The 14,455-nt window shown below is 48.8% G+C and overlaps 1 protein-coding gene across 6 annotated transcripts in view; it reads right to left on the reverse strand.

Moving 5' to 3' along the window:
- The window catches only part of NRP2 (neuropilin 2), a 115,532-nt gene that overhangs the window by 64,920 nt on the left and 36,157 nt on the right, over positions 1-14,455 (reverse strand). For all 6 annotated transcript variants that reach the window (XM_060152236.1, XM_060152232.1, XM_060152233.1 and 3 more), the window contains exons 4-7: positions 9,679-9,909; positions 8,451-8,606; positions 6,411-6,580; positions 4,399-4,554 (exon numbers count right to left, since the gene is read on the reverse strand). In XM_060152236.1, the coding sequence (XP_060008219.1) occupies positions 4,399-4,554; positions 6,411-6,580; positions 8,451-8,606; positions 9,679-9,909 (713 nt within the window). The remainder of the gene's footprint in view (positions 1-4,398; positions 4,555-6,410; positions 6,581-8,450; positions 8,607-9,678; positions 9,910-14,455) is intronic.

Here is a 14,455-nt window from a genome sequence, read left to right on the forward strand (position 1 = left end):
CAATTCCACAGTCTGAAAAACTGTTAAATTCTGAAGCAAATGGGCCAGTGCCTGAGGGTTCTCCAAGCCCCTTGGAAGTCATCATTACATTAATATGATGACCTTAGTGCATTTCTGTTACTCATTACAGGGTAATTCTGAAAACTCTTGGACCCAAACCTTACCTGATCTCCGTCCTCACCCTCCCATCCTCAATCTGGCCATCAGGACACAGGTAGCATCCGACAGACCCTTTCTTTTAGCCGGGATTTCTTCCAAATACGTCAGAACAGCCTAGCAACACTGTGACTAAGAGCAAGGTGACCAGAGCAGTGTCAGCAAGAAAGATGCCCATGCCTACCGAATAAAGGAGAACCGAAATCAAGGGCTTTTGCTTAGACATATAAGGGCATGGCCTCTATCCTCCTGCCCTGACACCAGCCTCACTCTCACTGCCTCCAGTGCAGACTCACGGAAGCAGCATCTCAGAGGTGAGCAGGACCTTGGCCAAGGCCTCCTGCCTTCCAGCTCCGCCCATCTTTCTCCACGCCCCTCCCTTGGTCCGTGTGTTCATAATTGTGCCTGTAATTACAGACACACACACGAACCTTCTACTACTGTATTTACAACACTATGTCTACGTTTGGGGTGTTATTAATACAGCTGGTGAAACCAAAGCAGTAGTTTATGCTTGTGGTTTCTGAAGAAATATATGTGAAGCAATTTGTATAATGTAAGGGGGCACGTGGACTGGACATGGGCTCTAACAGGCAGAAGAGCTCTCTGCCTGTGGTTACTCCATAAATACGTGTAAGGAGGGTCCCCCCAAATGAAAATCATAGGTTCCTTTTTTTTTTTTTTTTTTTTTGCGGTACGCGGGCCTCTCACTGCTGTGGCCTCTCCCGTCGCAGAGCACAGGCTGCAGACGCGCAGGCTCAGCAGCCATGGCTCACGGGCCCAGCCGCTCCGCGGCATGTGGGATCTTCCCGGACCGGGGCACGAACCCGTGTCCCCTACATCGGCAGGCGGACTCTCAACCACTGCGCCACCAGGGAAGCCCATAGGTTCTGTTTTCTATGGCATGTGGAGTTGGATGAGGATTTGGAGATGTGCTGTACATGTGGCCTGCGTAACTGGGCTGTGTTTTGCCAGGAGGACATCTGCAACACTCCCGGCCACAGCGTAATGCCTTTCTCATCGGCAGCCTCATCGTTACCTGTTGGATGGAAAGAGACTAAGAAGAGGCTGCTCACAGGCTGTGGTAGAGTGCAAAAGAGTTCCTCGGTCGTCCTTGCTTCCCGGCCACGAGGAAATCTTTCCCCCATAGGCTCAGGCCTTGCCTCCGCCCAGTCTGGGTCCAAACTGTAAATACTGTTTTGCAAGGGAATAGCACAGCCATCCTCCACTACCCTGAGTGCTCATTAATCGTGTTTTTCTCTGACTTCCCCAATTCCCCGGTCTTTGGTATACTGCACTGGTGTTGACAGTGACCAGGGGATTGAAATCAAGTTCCGACATTTCTGCCCCAAACATCACCATCCCCTCCTCACGCCCGTGCCCTGGTTCGTGCCTGCAAACCCTCCCCCTGCCCCACGGAGTAGAGCAGCCTGTTGCCTCCACCTCTGCTGGGCTTTGCTCACAGGTCCTGCTGGCTGAATTCTGCTTTCAAGCCCACCACTGAGCACCACGAGCACAGCGCCCACCATCCCGCAGCTACAAAGAGAAGCTCAGTGGTAGCGCCCGGGGCGCAGACGAAGCCTCTCCCCGCACTGCCCCCAAGTCCCCTCCTCACCCCACCTCCCGTTCATGGCATCGAATCAAACTGCAGCAGACTTGACAAATCTATTTGGCACGGTTCACTCAACTATTTCAACCCGAACAGCCAGAGAGCCGCGCTGACGCGCCATGAACGGTGCGGAATCTGCACATGAAATACAGTCGGCTGGGAGTAGATCTGCTAATGAAGGAGCAGCAGAGATCACCCCCGGAGGCGAGAACCTGGCAGGTCTCCTAGCTCGCCTGCCACACCCGAGGGAGGACGAGGGAGCATGTGGGGCTGGAGGGGGGGAGCGGGCGCAATGCTTAATTGTCAGGCTTTCCATTCTCCTGCCTCCTTCTAGGGACCAAGAGAATGAATTTCTAATGGGGACAGAAAGGGCTTTTCCTCTGCCCAGGCGTCCTTTATGTGCACAGGACTGATTCGCTAAAAAGCCAAACAACAACAACAACAAAATAAAAATGAAATTACCCCTTGGCTCCTAGGGAAAGAAATCTAGCCACGGGTGAGAAGAGGAGGCAAAGGAGAGAGAGAGAGAGAGAGAGAGAGAAAATAGAGAGGGGGACTTCCCTGGTGGTCCAGTGGTTAAGAATCCACCTTCCAATGCAGGGACTTGGGTTCGATCCCTGGTAAGGGAACTAAGATCCCACATACCGCAACTAAGACCCGACGCAGCCAAAAATATAAATAAATTAATTTAATTAAATTAAAAAATAAAATAAAATGTAACATGTATTTAAAAAAAAAAGAGAGAGAGAGAGGAGGATGTATCTGATATGAAGAAGTTGAGAAGAATGGTTCTAAAGGAGCCCAGAGAGCTAAATTCCATCCTCAGGGATATCTTCCCTGCAGAACGAATACCAGGGATAAAGCCAGGGAGGACAGCATTCTATCCAAAAGTGCAGTGCTAAGGTATTTCCAAAAGCAGATTTCCAGCAAATGCTGTTTTAAATAGCATCCCGGTCCATCTGCATGCTTTTAAAATTGGCTTATGCTACAGTATCCCTCTGGCCAGTGGTGCTTAGTCATTGAGCCTAGACAGGGAGACGGCTGGGGGAATCTCTTCCCCCTCCCCCGTACCCACCCCGACCCAGCTGCTGGCCCTCGCCCGCCTGGCTGACCTTCTGGGTTCTACCAGTTTCTTACTGAAAAGGGAGGCTGGAGAGAAAGGGTATGAAACAGAGCAGGCTGGGATGAGGACTCAGTCCAGGGTGCTCCCAGCAGCCCATGCCAGACTCTGGCCTGCCATGTCCAAGTGACACTTGGTAACTCTTCCTGAAACAAAGGCTGGCAATGAGAAACCAGCCCTGGCTCAACTCGTCAAGATGGGGAAGTCTTTCAATTGCTAAGTCTCTCACTTTATCTGTGAAATGGGATGTGTGTGTGTGTGTGTGTGTGTGTGAGAGAGAGAGACAGAGAGAGAGAGAGAGAGAGAGAGAGAGAGAGAGAGAGACACCTGGTAATATCTAGAAGCCATGATTTCAGATGAATTGTGCCATGTTACTATGGCGATCTTAATTTTTTAAAATCCACTCCTTTAAAAACTCAAATTTCCCAAGTGAAACAGTGCCAACGTTATAGTTTAGGATTTTCTGGGTCCTAAGTTTCCAGTTACACCAGCAAGAGCAAGCTGCCTTGGGGCAGTGACAGGAGCCAAGGGGGCCCTGTTTGGAAAAGACCTTTGGCTTCTCCAGGTTGGACCACCTGTGTCGCCTTTTGATAATTCACACCTGACCGACCAGGAGGTTGCTGGGACTGTGGCAGTAAGAGGAGAGACCCTTTCCCTCAGTTCCCGATTCCACTGGGAAGGATGAGCGCTCTCCTTTGAGACCCGAGAGCCAACCCACAACGAATGGAGTTCTTGCCCTGCCCACGTGAGACCACCGGCCGTTTCCAATAAGCCCCCCATACGCTGAGTCTACCTCACAGCCAGTATGCACCTCGCGGGCACCAGCTGCGGGCCTGATCACCGCCAGAGTGCCACGTGTCTTAGGAAAGCGGAGTGCCAGACATTCATCCACATGTACAACAAAAGCCCCACATCACCCATGCGGACACACCTCCGAGAGCCCCAGACACTGAAGGCACCAGCCGAGCGAACTCAATGCCTCGCTGCCACACGACTGCCAGTTCAGATCCCATCCCCGACACACCGAATTTCTCCTCATTACTTATTATCCTCTTTCTTCTTCGGGACATTGTGATTCCCTCTCAGGATCTGTGCCCTTTTACTCCCAGACCTCGGTAACTCCCGAATGGCAGTTTCATGACGTTTTGTGATTCTTAACCCAGCATGTGGAAGGGACTCAGGCCATAAATGCTCAATGAATCCTGTATGGGGAGACTCAGACAGGGAACACATTTTCTCCTTCATTTGCAGTCAGAGAGCACCGTGCAAGCTCTCTTTCTCTCTCTGCTGTGCAATGTGACAGCAGCCAGGCTGTCGGAGAGACAAAAGTGTTTTCCAATCACTTTAGCATAAGAAAGAATATTTGCAGGGCCAGCATTCCGATGCCTCCATCAATTATTGGAGCCTCAGGGAACAAGGCCTCCTTGGCCATGTGGGCTGGCTCTGCAGCCCTTCTTGTGTCAGCCCTCCTGCCCCACCCCGGCGTGCCCAGGCAGCGGGGAAACGGGTTTACCTTGTGGTTCTTGCCGTGCCGGTACACCATCCAGTCTTCACCATTAGTGCTCACTTCCAGCTTGTAGGATTTGACATAGTAGCCATTCTGGGTTTCCCTGGAAATCGCTCCCTGCGTCGCAATGGCCGTGAGCACGGTTAGAAAACGTAGGTCCACCTGAGGAAGACAGGCGGAGAAGGAAGGGGGCCTTGACTCTCTTGACACAGGGCTGCATCTGGCTTTTTCGTCAAAGGACACACGTGTAATCCTCAGCTCACAACCCGTGTCTGTGATTCGCTCACAGGTGTTGGTGATCAGTATCTGTTTGCGTCCCCTGGACAGTTGAACTCAATATATTTGAACTACATTGGACACCTTTAGAAATTGGAACTTGATTTTTTTTCTTCTTTTCTCTCTTTTTTTGCAAATCTGAACAGACAGGATTATGTTTATCTTAAAGGAATGACTGAACATCTAGAACCACGACCCCTTCTTACTCAACCACGACCTGCCTCGGATAGTGAAAGTGGATGCTGGTTTAAAGGAACAACGGCTAAATCCAATCCAATCCACTCCGCTCTGCTCCAGTCCAATTCAAGCCAATTCACTTTCGATGCCCTAGTTGCCAAAGTCTCAGCTCAGAGCTGTTTCCCCTCCCCTCAGTTCCTCACTCCATTGTGTATTTAGTGGTTCAGGTCACCAAGGGGTCAGAGGGCATGCAGAGTCTGCCCAAGCAATTAAGCTTATGCACCGCGTCCTGACCTTTTGCCCGATGAGGAGGGCCAACATTTTGAGGCACTTCCCCTCCCACCACACCAAGCACATTTGGAAATTGCTGGATGTTATTCCTTTGCTGACCACAGTGTTTCTTAGTGGCAATCTCTGCGTGATCAAAATTTAGCCAGCACACACCGGTAAAATTTGATTCAGTAAGCATTTATTGGCTACTTAGTATGTGCTCAGCACCATTAAGCATTCGAAAGGAGTACACAATGCTGTGTATGTGTATCATAAACAGGTGGAGAGCAATCAGAGAAAGTATATGATTAGGACCCAAAACGAGGACTACAATCAACAGGATGCGGGCTAGAAAGGAGAACTTTCTGGAAGCTCTGCAAGGTGAGAAGCATTATTGGAGAAGCAGAGGAGAGATAGTGACAGATGGCCTTAGGGTTGGGCGTTAGAACCTCTGTGGACTCCCTGGAAGTGTCTAAGTGGTCATTCTCCCTTTCCTGTTGTCTGCTCTGTGACGTCCTTCTCAGAGCAGAGGTCGCCGTGTCGCATCAGAGCTAGGACAGGCTTGTCAGTGGGTCACGAGGCTGTCTGCCGTGTGTCATGAAAGCAGTCATTGCTCTAGCATGGAACTAGCAGCTTGCTCTTCCCTGGGGATGAGAGCTGGACCAGTGTGTAGTGCAAGGGAGGATTACTCAACAGGAGCTGCAAGTCTTGAAAGAAGGAAAGCAAACAATAGTCTGAAAAGATGCTGCAGGGCATCGGAGCAACTGGAGTTTCACTCCTGGCAGTGACATTTTCCCGTGTGTTCTCCTGATAGCTATAGGCAAAACCTTCCTGGGAGGGCTCCCTCTGAACAGCAAAGATCATGAGAAGCTGCCGTGCTTCTCATGCCTGCCCTTAGGAAAAATGCCCCCTAAGTCTCTGATGCCTCCCTATGCTGAGAATGAGGACGCTCTGTAACTGTTTATGGAAGTTCCTTGGATAACTATAGTGACAGTGCAAACAGCTTCCCAGCCAAGCAACTTCTCCAAGGCCTGGTAATCTTCACAAGGGCAGAGGCAGTGTCCATCTGACTTGCTATTTTATCCCAGCACTTAGCACAGTGCCTGGTATAGTCTATTTGTGGCTGGAATATGGATTTCTTTGGATGGATGGATGGATGGATGGGTGGATGGATGGATGGATGAAAGAAGTTCTCAAGTATGTTGTGTTTCTTTGTCCACTCTAGCGAAGGAGCCAGCCCCCTTGCCCACCAATGCACACACACTCTGCACACCCTCTGGTATCTGAGTCAGTACCTGGAGATACTCCTTGCTGGAATCCAAGTTGGGTGTCCAGCCGTTGTCATCGCCATGGAGCCGGCTTTGGTGAGGTGTCCACCTCCCATCAGAGTAGGTAGACGAGGCACTGATCTGTTCATTAGCAATCCGGCCAGACTCCATTCCCAGAGGGACATTGCACTGAAAGTCTGGGGGATGGAAATGGTCAAGGGCAGAGTTAGGTCTCTCTACCTTAAACCCCTGGGACCCCCAGAACGCTGCTCCCTTCTAGGGATGAGTCCTTGCAGGCACTCCCTCATCTTAAAGACCTAATTATACACTCACATTTTAAAAACAACTACGCCAAGTCACAGAGATTGACACCCCCTCTGGGTCTGAAAGGAACTAAACTTGACCTAAAAGAAATCAGGCTCTGGATAAATAAGAATCATCATACAAATTAAAAATACAAACTAAAGCACAAGAACTGTTAGTGCTACAGGCTACGGATGCTCACAGTTTCCAGATGCACTCTTATTGAAATACAGGTAAACGCGTGATAGACTTGGGTGGGCTGATACATCGTGGGAAGCCTGCTTTATTAATAAACACCCAGGAGGCACTTTTGTTTCTTTCTTTGTTTCACTCAACTGTCTCATGAGTTCTGGCACAGAAGACAGACGTTCCAAAGCAATAAATACCTGTCTTTGGGAGACCTCTCTGTAAGCAAACGTGTGTCACTCTGTATTACCCTGCACCACCTGTCTGGGCAAACGGACCCAGGAGTCACTTCCCCTGGGCTTGCGCTGTCAGCTTAATTGCTGTCCTTCCTATGGATTCCACGGACACTGGTCAATATTTGTGTGTGCATGTGTCAGATAAGGACCAGCAATCTTTTTCAGGTATCAAACCTACTCTGTAGCTCTGTGACCACACGGGCCATTTGCAGAACTTGGTGCAACTCACAATACTGTTTTCTTGTCACTCAATCTTCATGAGCTCTTTGAAGAAAAAAACAAAAGCAAAACCCAGAACAAAACCCATCAGTCGGCCAGGCTGCCGTGTCTGCAGGTATGCATGTGGTAAGCTGTCTACAGCCATAGCAGGATTTGCCCAGCTCCGATCATCCTGAAAGTGTTCCTTTAGTCCTTCAAGTTATCATTTGGGCTGCTTGGTGAAAATGGCAGCACATCTTAAGCACATGTCCAAGAGGAGCTGATTTAAAGACGTAGCTCAGGGCAAGAGACTGATGGTCTGGGTTCAAAGACAGCAGGTTCCATGACCACTGGGGTCAGGGTTATACTTTCTCTGTTTGCACATAGTAGAAGCTCAAAAAACTGTGTTTATTAGAAGAATGAACTGAAAGTCCAAGCAGTGTACCAGCCTAGTGAGAGAAACTCTAGCCAGGGCCAGAGATGTTTAACGTCAAAATATATGTATATAGAGAGAGGTTGAAAACTGCTCAGTTTTTTGACAATGGTCACTGAGGCTTGAAGAGGGAAGAAAATGGCCCCAGACTCAAAAAATGTTAGCACAGGAGGGGACTCGATATAAATATCCTAACTAACCTCCCTTTCATTCTGAACCTTGAGATGGTCCTGCGACATTCCACGGGAATAACTAATTCTTGGTATACATACTTTTTCTTTTCTTTTTTTTTTCTTCGGTACGCGGGCCCCCTGCTGCTGTGGCCTCTCCCGTTGCGGAGCACAGGCTCCGGACGCACAGGCTCAGCGGCCATGGCTCACGGGCCCAGCCGCTCTGCGGCACGTGGGATTTTCCCAGACCGGGGTACGAACCCGTGTCCCCTGCATCAGCAGGCGGACTCTCAACCACTGCGCCACCAGGGAAGCCCCCATACCTTTTCTTTAAAGAAATGAGTAGCCAGATGGACATTTATCCTATTTTCATTAATCTCTGCCTAGCAAGAGGACACAGCTCCCATCCCCTGAGCTCAGATGTCACTGCAAATTCTGGAGAATTCCCACCTCCTTCTCTTGCAGGTCAGCCTCTCTTCCCCACACACCCTCACAGCCCTGATAGGAGGACAGGACAGAGGTTCCCAACCGGCCAACTCACTCTCTAGCGGCTCTTGGTGAACCAGGTAGTAACGTGCAGAGAAGCCATCCTTGGCCACTGCCATGTCCGTGTGAAAGGTCAGAGAGAGGATCCCAGTGGCCGAACGGAGTTCAGAAGGTGTTTTGGTCCCACAGTACTTGCCAATCAGGGGTCCGACTGGACATGCAGGACAAAGAGAGGTCACAGAAATGGACATACCAAACCCCATTGGCCATACATTCTCCCTTCCCACAATCGCAAGTCATTCAATGGAGCATCACTTTGGATGCCTTGGCATAAAAGAGCGACCAGAGATTTGTTTTAAGAGCAATGGCTAATGTTTTTCCTGCACATTAGAAAGTATTTTCACTGACCTGGCCTCATTCTGTTTTCACAGCCCTGGGAGATGGACTGGAAAGGTATCATTATAATGCCTGTTCTACAGAAGAAGAAATTGAGGTTTGGAGAGGGCACGTGACTTTTCTTTGTTCATACAGCTAGGAAATAGCAGAGCTGGGACTCCAACCCAAGTTTCCTGACTAAATCTTATGCTTTTCTCAGGAAATGAAATTGCTTAGCCATCAAGTCTTCCTTACAGTGCAAAATACTTAGAAAGACTACAAAAGTGAAAGATTGGTTTCCTTGCTGATACCAAATATACCCAAGACTTATGCTGGTCTCCACCTGAGAAGTACAGGTTCCTCTTGGCCTTGGGGGATGCACCTTTTATGCATCTATGACTATATAAATGATAATAAAATTACAGTAATTACAGTGATGATAATAGCAGCTTATTTATACAGATAAGACACAGAGAGGTTAAGGAACTTGCCCAAGGTTGCAGAGCTGCTAATATCAGAGCCAGGATTCAAACTTAGTCAATCTGGCTCTAGAGTCCTATTTGGGCACAGAGGGTGGCCACTGAGTCACTCTCTATGGCAAGCCTGATGATTTGGAGCAGAAAAGAACATTACCTATAGGTTTTCTCATCCTCATCCAAGTATCTACTCAGTCTCCTCCTATCCTTCTCCAAAGAAATATCTCCAAGAGAGAAAACTGTCTTTCTACAATGTCTCTGAAGTCATCCTTGGTGAAGGATAAGAAGAGAAAGTCATCATGGGTCATAGATAAACCCTGAGGAACTTTAAAGTCTTTGTTCTCTCTCTCTTTTTTTTTTATTGCTCCTAAAGCAATTAGCAGGCAAAGGCGAAGCTACTGAGAAATGCCTGGTGACGGCGCCATCACTCACCATGGGGGATGCCATCCCAGATGTCCAGCCAATCGTATTTGCAGTCTCCCTCTCCCACCTGCAAAGGGTCGTGCTCCAGGTCAAAGGTCAGGAACTGCAGGATGATCTCCATCTTGGGTTTGGCCAGGATGGTGAAGGTGCAGTCCAAGTTGTGTGGGTACTTCTCGGGAAACCCGGGGGACTCGATGGTCCCGTTGGGGCTTGTGAAGTTCTTTGAACAGTCTTCGGAGCCTGTATGTAAATGAGAACCATAGCATTAAGAGAGTGGAAGAGGATGCCTTTCTCTGTTGCCTCTGTCACATGGGTTATTTAAATGTTTGGGCCCAAATTTCCCTCCTCACAAAGTTTTTGTTTCCACTGGAGTGGCCCTTGAAGCAACATACTTTTCACATCAACGTTTCAAGCCATAAAGCCTAGACCATCTTTAGGAGAGAAATTAGGGAGTAGAGCAGGCTTGCTCTACATATTAGAGTAACAGCAGCAGTGGAGGATTTGGGAGGGGGGTGGTGTAGAAAGAAGTGTGTGTGAGATACAGGGAGGGGGAGAGAGAGACGGATTCTCTTGAAAAGAGGAACAGAGTCTTCTTTCTCAATTACTCAGCTGCTTGCTCCAGAAATGTAAGTTATTTCAATCCTCAAGGAAGGCTTGCTGATTGCCAGCAGGGAAAACAATGTTACCCCTTATTTATTGCTGACCTCAACACTGGCCCCCATTGTACCAGAGCCAACTTGGTGCCCCCAACTCCCTCCAAGATCCAAGGTGCCTCAGGGGAGGGGCAAAGGGGAGCTCGGGTCTCATTCATGTCATGACTATATTAAAACTAGCGGCTCTGTAGTGGCCAGACAATTAACAATTGAGGTTTGTAGCTGGTGGATCACAGCAGGGTTTGGGGATGTTAAAGGCCGCTCCAGCAGCAAGTTTGGAAAAAATGTGGCAGTGCATTGACATTTGGAAGGCTTCTGGTTCTTTTGTGGTGGGGACGGCCTTTTTTCTCTCCTAAGCTCTTGTGTCTGCTTTCTTGGGGCTCACGGAGGCGTCTTATTAAATGCTCACATTCGCATGCTGGTGCAGGCTTGGACCGCAGCGGGAGGGAGCTCGTAAAAGGATTACAGCCACTGTCTCCCCTAATGCCTCAAGGTGGAGTCACATTAAAAGGGCCCTCGTGTGCTGTAACCCAGCCACCATTTGCCAGGGTCGCCTGGGACGGTCCCAGGACACTGCAGCCCAGACCACGGGCCCAGGGAGCTGCACGGAGCCAGAAGTTTTGCAAGTTACCGCGATGAATGTAAATGCTGCACAATTAGCATTGATCTCGCTACGTTCTGATTTTAAAATTGAAAAAGGGAGCAGGATTTATGAGGGGAATAATAGGCACTCTAAGCATGAAGAAAAAACACAGAAATACTAGATAAACTAGGTGTTTACTGGCAGGGAGTGTCCTCTGGGGATCCCACTGAAATATAACTGCGTGATGTCAATACAGTGATCTTAGCCAGCAGCAATGTCTTTATCCATGGCTCCCGCAGCAGCCCCTGGACGGGTCTCTTTATTGATGATGGCTTTCTGGAAAGCGGCAAATGTCTGACTTGGAAAAGGTGCCATGCAAATAAGTGGGGGAGGGGATGGAAACTTTTTTTTAGCATCAGACAGGAAGTTCCAATATCCCTGCTCACCCTTCCATCACCTCCGCCCTTCCAGCCAGCAGAGCCTTGGCAGGGTGGGAACCCGGGACACCTGGGGCGAGAGCTAATCTTTTCAGGATTCTTCTTCGGAGGCTCTCTAATGCTGCATCCCAGAGGCTCTGCGTTCCATCATTCGGAGGCCAGGTGGCCCAGTGGGCAGCCAGGCCTGGAGGCAGGAGATGAGATGACCTCTCTCCCAGTTTGTTTTTACTATCAGAACCCCAGCTTCTGAAAGCCTCCTCCATGGTCCAGGATGAGGCAGTTTAGCAAAGCCAAGCCAGCTGGCAGGTCTTCAGGTGGCTGAGAGGGATTTTGAAAAGGTTAGCGTTTATGGCTGCCCAGCCACTTTGCCAGAGGAAATTAACCCTATTCACAAGTTGCTTCTAGAAAAGGCATCCTGACACTCCCTCCTAGCGTTTGCCCTATTGTCATTCCTTTCCAAGGCAAGGGGAATCACCCCCCACCCCCACCCCCCGGAGTGGGGAATTTATAGTGGAATCTTTCTTTAGTCCCTGTCATCCATGGGGGACAGGCGCTTCCACAAAGGACACTTAGAAAGCCCAAGAGAGGCCTGGAGAATGTGAGATTCTAAAGTACCCACAGTTTCCAAGGTTCTGTGGTCCTGTAATGGACTGGAAGGACTTTTTTCGATCTGACGTCCTTAAGGCAAAAAGAAAAAAAAAAGTGTGTATCTATCTTCTGACATATGGCTATACACGGGTGTATCCTGTGGCTTATTTTGAATGAAGTAGAAAAACAGTTTTATCCTTTTCATGCAGAAAAGTCAAGCCTGTCCATTACAATCGTGCATCCATCTATAATTGCACCATCTTGCTGTTTGGACTATGGTCAGTGTCAGAAAGCAGGCAGCTGAATATCAAATGTGGAGAAGAGATCTCAGGAAAGGGTGACCATCCCTGGGACAAGGGTTGAGTCTTGCAGTTATCTACCTAATCCAAGAGGCTTTTCTGAAATGTGTTAAAAGGATTAAAGGTTAAAAAAATAGCTCAGTCAATAAATACTCAAGTTCATGCAATGCTAAAATTGTCCATAGAAGCTGGGGGATTTTGGCTGCAGTGAATGATTTCATACCAAAGGACTCTGGTATGAAAAATGCCCACTCCGTGGTTTTTCACTGTAAATTGTACGATAACTCTGCAAGCGGAAGAAGAATCTGCACACATAAGCCTATTGAAAACACGGTGGATTTATCCAAAGATGAGTTGAGGCTGACCACAAAGGTAAATCCAGTTCTTCAATTTAGGAAGTGGGAGTAGGGGGCACCCCAGGTTTTCTCTGTCTGTGAAGAACCCGAGATTTCAGTTTCCAAAATGTCACTGGGCACCACGAAAGAAAACTTGATCTTGAACTTTGGTCAGAAGACAGGAAACAAACACACAAAACCCCCCACATTTTCCAGTGATTCAGTTTCAATGTTACTTTTTAAATTATTTTAAAATTCCTTTCTCTGTTCTGCTTATGATTTGGTGACTTGGGATCACTTAAGTCAGCGAGTTGTTTGCTTTACCCTTTTCTATGTGGACCGTCTGGTCATACAGACTCTTTCATAAACCTCTTCATTCAGGGCAGACACGAACCTCCCTCTCCAGCCGCTCACCCCCATCTGTACTGAATTGTGAGTTTATTTCTGTCAGTATAACTCTGCAGCAGAGCCCCGCCTGGGCGATGTGCTGTCGAAGGCTTCCAGAGTCCTCTGTACAGTTGTGTATCTGTTTACAGTTCCCCCTTCTCTCTCTTTATGAATCTGACTAGCAAACAAAACTGTGTTTGTTTAGATTTCTTCAGGATGTTCATGCGTTTCTTTCGTGTTCTGTGGATGACATAACTTTGTGTGTTTTCTCTCAGGGCTCCAACAGTGGAGATCTGGGTGTGGGACGTGGCACCTGGAAGAATACTCATCTTCCTAAACGTCTCAGTTTTGAACTTGGCACACCCCGCCCCCTGCACATATACGTGCTTTACGAGGGTTGACTTTCAGGCTGAGAGTTGTTCTTTCCAATGGGCATGATGGCATGTGTGAACAGCGCCGAGGCCACTGGGCTCTCACCTCTTTCTTACATTCCCCAGAAGAATGGCTGTTGTCGGCGGTCTGTTACCTCCCGCTGCTGCAGTAATCTTTTTCTTCCTTCTGTAGGCAATCCCAGGCCTTAAAGTAGACTGCCCCACTTCTCCATGCCCAAGCCACCTTCCTTGGCTGGCTCCTTTGTTTCTAGGCTTGCCGCCTCATTCAAAATCCTACGTCAGCCTGTCCTCAAAAGAGCAATGCTGAGTTATGATACCCTCTGTGTGTTTTGGCTTTTAAGATCGACTCTTCACATTTGCATGATGGATAGAGCTAACATTCACGTTTTTGTGTCGATTTCTGGAGGATATGGCACCATCCTTTGTGAAATACTAAGTTGGGAAACATGAAACAGAGATGAGCTGGAATGGTCCTCCGCACCCTTGTTCTGACTTCCGGTGGCTAGCTCCCTGGATGCCCTTGCTTGGAGCTGTTTTCCTTTCGTGGTCAGCACAGTGGAGCCGAATGGCAGCTTTAGCACTGGGGACCTAGCTACCTAATAGACTTCCCAGGTAACCTACCGGCAAGCCACTCAGCAGCTCCCTCATTTTCACATCCACAGCATGTTAATCCTACCTTCACAGTTATTCACTCTGCCTCATATTGTAACAATAGTTTACCTTGCAAGTTACCTATCAATTTACACATTCATCCAATAACATAGACTGTGCATCTGTTCTGTGCTGTGGGTTTACACACTGTCTCCCCAATCAGAAGAGGGCAAACACCCCGTTTCCTTCCTTCTCTCTTCTCTCTCCCCACTAGTCCCCAGCAGAGGATGGCATAATGAGGGGTCCATCAGTGCCAGTGGCACTGACTGATCTGAATCTCACACAGGACTCAGGGGAATGTGGATGAGGCGATTTGGGTGCCTCACACCAGCCCGAGCCACGGGACACACAGACTGTCAGTCCCTGTGACCTCATGTAGTCAGCTGCATGACGACCCGGGGCAGACGGTCTTTCCTGGGACTTGTGCCCTGGGATGCTCCCGGCTCCCACTCTGGCTCCAA

Source organism: Lagenorhynchus albirostris, chromosome 6, assembly GCF_949774975.1.
Source record: "Lagenorhynchus albirostris chromosome 6, mLagAlb1.1, whole genome shotgun sequence".
Taxonomy (NCBI): Eukaryota; Metazoa; Chordata; class Mammalia; order Artiodactyla; family Delphinidae; genus Lagenorhynchus; species Lagenorhynchus albirostris.